At 28.5% G+C, this 5,772-nt stretch overlaps 1 protein-coding gene across 2 annotated transcripts; it reads right to left on the reverse strand.

Moving 5' to 3' along the window:
* Positions 1,397-4,529, reverse strand: LOC107635412 (isoflavone 7-O-methyltransferase-like). Of its 2 annotated transcripts, none has more exons than XM_016338887.1 (3): positions 4,225-4,529; positions 2,469-3,011; positions 1,397-1,870 (listed from the first exon to the last, which is right to left on the reverse strand). In XM_016338887.1, exons 1-3 carry the CDS (start codon positions 4,477-4,479, stop codon positions 1,565-1,567), a joined length of 1,104 nt encoding a protein of 367 aa, XP_016194373.1. In that variant the 5' UTR covers positions 4,480-4,529; the 3' UTR covers positions 1,397-1,564. The 2 variants fall into 2 exon arrangements, with proteins under 2 accessions (XP_016194373.1, XP_020977720.1); XM_021122061.1 differs by having other exon boundaries at positions 2,469-3,005; positions 4,225-4,527.

Below are 5,772 nucleotides of genomic sequence, written 5' to 3' on the forward strand. Positions count from 1 at the left end.
TGTCTACGAAGTTAGCTTCGATTTAGCGATGAGTTTACTGCGCTAGAGTTTGACACTAATTAGCGACTACCTGTTAGTCTATTTCTTCTATGGAATTAGCTTTTAATTTAGTGATGGATTTGCGACTATCTATTCGGTCCCTAAAAAACTTTTCCGATGAATTAGCGACTAATGCGTTTGCCTCACTGATCTGCGACTTGTAATTAGCGAGGAAAGCATTGGTTGCTAGACTGTAGCTAATCTATCACAAATTATATTTTGCGTCAAATTAGTGATGATTTTCCGACTGTTTTTGTTGTAGCTAATCGGCCTTATTCTTGTAGTGATAATTTTAAACTCAAAATCTCGTAACTTTGTTTTAATTACTTTTTGGTAAATGATTTTTTGAAAATAAAACCATGAATAACTATAATAAATCACAATATAAATAATTTATTATATATTTTTTAACAATTGCAAATTTTACCGGCTTAATGATGAGTATTAGGTTATGGTTGGTTTAGGATTAGTAGAGAGAAAAAAAAATCAGAGATCTATATTTTATACTTAAGGGAGTTTTTCAAAATTTTATTTAAATGGACAAGGACGGCAAACAGCAAAATGAAAAATAAAGGTGAGAGTTAGAATTAGAATTTTTACTTTTTATATTTGTTTTTATTTTTAAATTTTAACTATTTTTATTTATATTTAATAATTAATTTTTTAATTTAAAATATTAATTTTTAGTCAACATTTAAGATTTGATTATTTGTAAAAATTATATATTAATTTTATAAAAAAATATAAAATAATATATACCATTTTTAAAAATAAATCATTTAATCTTTAATTCTTTTATAAAAAATAATTCTTTTAATTATCTTAGAGATTTTAATCATTTAATCATTTAATTCTTTTAATTATCTTAGAGATTTTAACATTTTAAAATAATTTTTTTACTTACAAAAATTTTTGTATTTTACAACTATTAATTTTTGTTACAAAAAAATAATTTTTTATAACAATTTAAAATTTATTATAAAATTTTTGTTATAAATATTCTATTTTCTTGTAGTGCACGTAATAGCATAGTTGCTAATTTTAATACTATCTATAGCAACTCAGCACACCCACTTAAAATATTATTGTTATCTTTGACATTTCGATTTTAAGGCTTTGTTCGTGATTAAAAGACGAAAACCACTTAATTCTTTAAAGCGTGTCGACAAGGATAGTTCACTCCTTTACTGGACATTTCTTCTTACATGCATGCATGTGCATGTAAATCTGATGCTAAAGGTTATGAGAGGGAGATATTGATTATCTAGGAAACTCTCATTCAAGGGATTTATAAAACAATACTATTAACACCTTAATTAATTTAAAAAACGAAACATTTATTAATTCATAACATACATCAACACTAATAAATTCACAGTCTTATTACCATGTTATATTACAATATTTTATTTATAAAAAATACTATCTAAACAACAATACACACGATTACATAAAATGCGTATTTTATTTTTTTACATAATATTTATTTTTATTCATAGAATTATAAACTATCATGAAATCATTTTTAAGGGTAGATCTCTATAAGTGATAAATATCCAGTAAATGGAAATATCTTGTAATCATAGAGGTCAACTTTATGAAAGATATTTTTCCATTCTTCTTCACTTCTCTCTTTTCCGTGAGTAATTTGCATATTTATGTTCATAAGAAATTTGAGTCGAGTAATTTCAGGTTCATCTTGTTCTTCATTTATCACGGTCTCTAAAATTATTATTTTACCTTTTTTATCCTTACTTGAAACCTTAACAGCATCTTTACAGTTTCTCAATATTTTTATGCAATTGTCATCACTCCAATTATGTAAGACTAACTGCAAAAGAAGACAAAGATATATATCACAACCATTTTATAATGTAATGTCGTCAATTTCGCTGGCTAAGTTTACAAATAAAATTGAGTGTCTTATTATTCAACTAGCTATTTTGGTAAAAGAAAAAAGTTGAATTCAATTGTGTAATTTTTTTTTATAAATTATTGCTTTTAGATAAAAAGTAAAAAAATAAAAATAAAAATTACATTTATATAAACTTTTTAAGAATAACCATCTATTCTGAATAGTTATTTAACCATTTGAAGCTATTCAAATGTCACCAAATGAAGTGGCAAAGCATTGTTTACATGGTGTAAGAAGAAAATGTAGGGAGCTTTCAAAAGTTTTCAACTAAATATGTAAATTCAATTAATTAATGGCATGCATCCTTTCACCTTGGTATATACAGGGGTTAAAGTTATTCAAAATGACTATCTGAATAATAAAATTAGCCATTGTATATTTGAGGAAAAAACACTAAAAATAAAAACGTAAACGGAAGGCACGTATACTTTGCAACAAAAAAGATTAGCTTCAATAATCTAATTTTGAAATTAATTAAGACAAACACACTAATAATCCACTATTAAATGCTTACCTTAAGTAGAATTGCATCAGCCTTAGGAATGGATTCAAACATGTCTCCACCGACAAAGCTCAAATTGTTGCATCCCTTCAGATTTTTCACAACCTGTGGAAGATCAAATACTATATATTTGAGTTCCGGAAATTTCTCACTGAAAATTTGAGCGGTGGTTCCAGTTCCACCACCAACATCCACGATTGTTTCCACCCCCTCAAAGGCCATGTTATGATCCTTTAGTGCCAGCTTTATCATCTGAGAATCACCGGCCATAGCGTCATTGAACAAACCCAAGATTCTTGGATTCTTATCAAGAAACTCCCACCAAGGTGTCCCCGAGGTGATTTCGTATAGACGGCGATTTTCGTCGGAAAGCCACTTGCTCAGATAATTGAAGAAATTTGAATGAACTGGATCTAATATAAACTCCACCATTGGAGCTATACAAGGGTTTTCAGTGCCTTTGATCAAGAGTTCTGATGCTGCTGTGAGAGCAAATACTTCCGTTTCTTCTTCTTGATTATTGCCATCATTGTCGCCATGCATTCTAACCTTTGTCTTACAGATATAGATATAAATATTAATGTTAATAATATAACTACATATAGGTTGATATATGGTGCACTGGTGCTTATGCTATATGGTAACTCTGATGTTTCAACAACTTTACTAAATTATGGCCAGTATATAACCAGTAAAAAAAAGTGAGCCATTGCATGAAATTTTATACTAATCTCACACTATTAAAATTAGAGAACAACTAGGGAACCAAAAGCACATCAGCCAAAAATCAGCCAAAATGTGTTTGGGTTCCATGAAAAATCGGGTTTTGGTTTGTGTTCCGTGATCTCAGGAGCGGTTTTCAAACATATTATTCAAAAAGTGATTTTAATTAAATGGTTTTGTTTACTTTTTAGCTGGTCACATTTTGGTTCCATATACTTTTCCTTAAAATTATCATTAATGGCTATTTGATGGTTACAAATCACAAAAGTTGCTGACCCTTAACATTCCTCTTTTAAAAATATTAAAATTAAAGTAATATTTTATTATTATTATTTAATAACTATATTTTAATTTAAAAATTAAAAGAAAAATAATATCAAAATGCAAAAGAAGTATGACCTTAATGTTTAAGGTATTTATATAAGAATTTAATTTTGATGCACTAACAGTATAAAACGTTTTACACAGTCGTGTAATTATATTCGTTTTTTGGGATGATTATACACGCGGTCAATGTAAAAGGTAGTTATTGTTGCTGATGTAACATTATATAATTAGATGCATATGTAAAACTACTTTAGACCATTAAAATTAAATTCTTTGTATAATTACTATAGCGATCATAATCATAGACATTATAAACCTTACCGGACTATAATATGCAAATAATTAGTTTATAAAAAATAAGACTGATATTACAAATATGCATGTAAATGAAAAAAAATTGAATTGCTTGACTGTAAGAATTAACATGCCTTTACACAAGAATTTTGTTTTGTATTATGGTTTTTTTTTTTAAAACGTAAATTATTCATATATTTATTTTTGTTTTATGATTGATATTTTTTGTCACTAAAAAGAATGAAGGAACAAAGATAAAATTTCAAGATTTTTGGTCATACATATTTTTTTATTATGTTATGAAATTATTTATTACACAAATTTATTATATTACACCTAATAATCCTAAATAATTTAAGATAAAACTTCCTTTTAATATATTAAAGAGAAAAGAGGTAAAGTGATCTGAATTATAGAATCTTACTATATCAAAGTATCCAATATACGCCATGTAGCGCATGAAAACATGAATGCGATCAACTTTAGTTGATGGAATTTTGAGAACGGAGACCAATTCTAAAAGAGTAATAGGTTTTCCATGGTCGTGGATTATGTTTGGTATGCGAGAGTCAATGATCCACTTGAGACACATGGAGTCTAGGATGCTAAACATGTGCCTATAAACAAGTGCTTGAGCTTTGAAGCTCTCGCTTGCGCTGCGGCCATTGATTGAAGTCATAACTCTTTTGTGAACAGTTTTGATTCTGCTGGTCCTTTTTATCTTTGTGGTTGATGCTCATGTTGAACTCACATTGGTTTAATTTATAGTGTAAGGTTTCATCTTGCATGCAAGAGGTGATTAATTTAATAAATTTTCCATGTGTACCACGTTATGGATTGTTAAGGTTGATATAGTTATTTTAAAATCGCTAATTTATATATAAAGGAATATTTGAAGAACATCAAACTTATTGTTTTTAGTCATTTATCAGTTATCATATTTAAAAGTATGGAATAAAATATACTATTAAATTATTAGATTAAAAAAATTAAATTAATAATTAAATGATGACAAAAAATAATAAATTTTAATAGTTTTTTAATATTTCTATTTATATTATTTTTAATGTTTAGGTAAATATTTACAGCTCCATTATGACGCGCTTGTTGATCTAAAAGGTAATAAGTAAATTCTTTTTTTTTTCCTATAGATAAAGTATAATTCACTACAAGAAAAATGGCCTATGGCTACGCTTTTTTTGCCACGTTTTAAAAGCGTGGCCAATTGGTCAATGGCCAAGATTTTGTGAGGGTGGCGATTGAATAGAGATTTGGCCACGTTTTTTCTTGTCACGCTTAAAAAACGTGGCGAAAAGGGTCAACGGCCACGCTTTTGGAAGGGTGGCAATTTATTAGAGAAACGGCCACGTTTTTTTTGCCACGCTTGAAAAGCGTGGTCATAGAGTGAAAGAGGGATGTTTTAAAAGCGTGGCGACAGGGTTTCATTATGGCCACGCTTCCTAGTATTCTTTTGGCACGCTTTAAAAACGTGGCCAAAAGGTTTTTTCTGCCACGCTTCAAAAGCGTGGCCATAGAGAGAAACAGGGACGTTTTAAAAGCATGGCGAGAGGGTTTCATTACGGCCATGCTTACAAAACGTGGCCAAAAGGTTTTAAAAAAAAAAAAAACTAATGACCCGGCCCCCAACCCGGTCCCCAACCCATTGACACTAACCCTAATCTCTCTTTCACCTTCGAAACCACTCGCCTGGAAGAGCTCCTCGCCTCCTTCCATTCCCTTCGTCTGCTTTTTCTATGAATAAATTAAGCCAATTTGTGACTACTCAATATTGGATTATTGCACTAACAATTAAGAGAGTAGTTATAGGTCAATATTAACGTATTTATATATAAATATATATAAGATTTAATTTATTTTTAATGAATATTTATATTTTAATATATATTTTATATTAATAATTAATTTTAGTAATTAATTTTAGTGTATACGTAACATAATTAATTAAACTTAT

This window comes from Arachis ipaensis, chromosome B04, assembly GCF_000816755.2.
Source record: "Arachis ipaensis cultivar K30076 chromosome B04, Araip1.1, whole genome shotgun sequence".
NCBI lineage: Eukaryota > Viridiplantae > Streptophyta > Magnoliopsida > Fabales > Fabaceae > Arachis > Arachis ipaensis.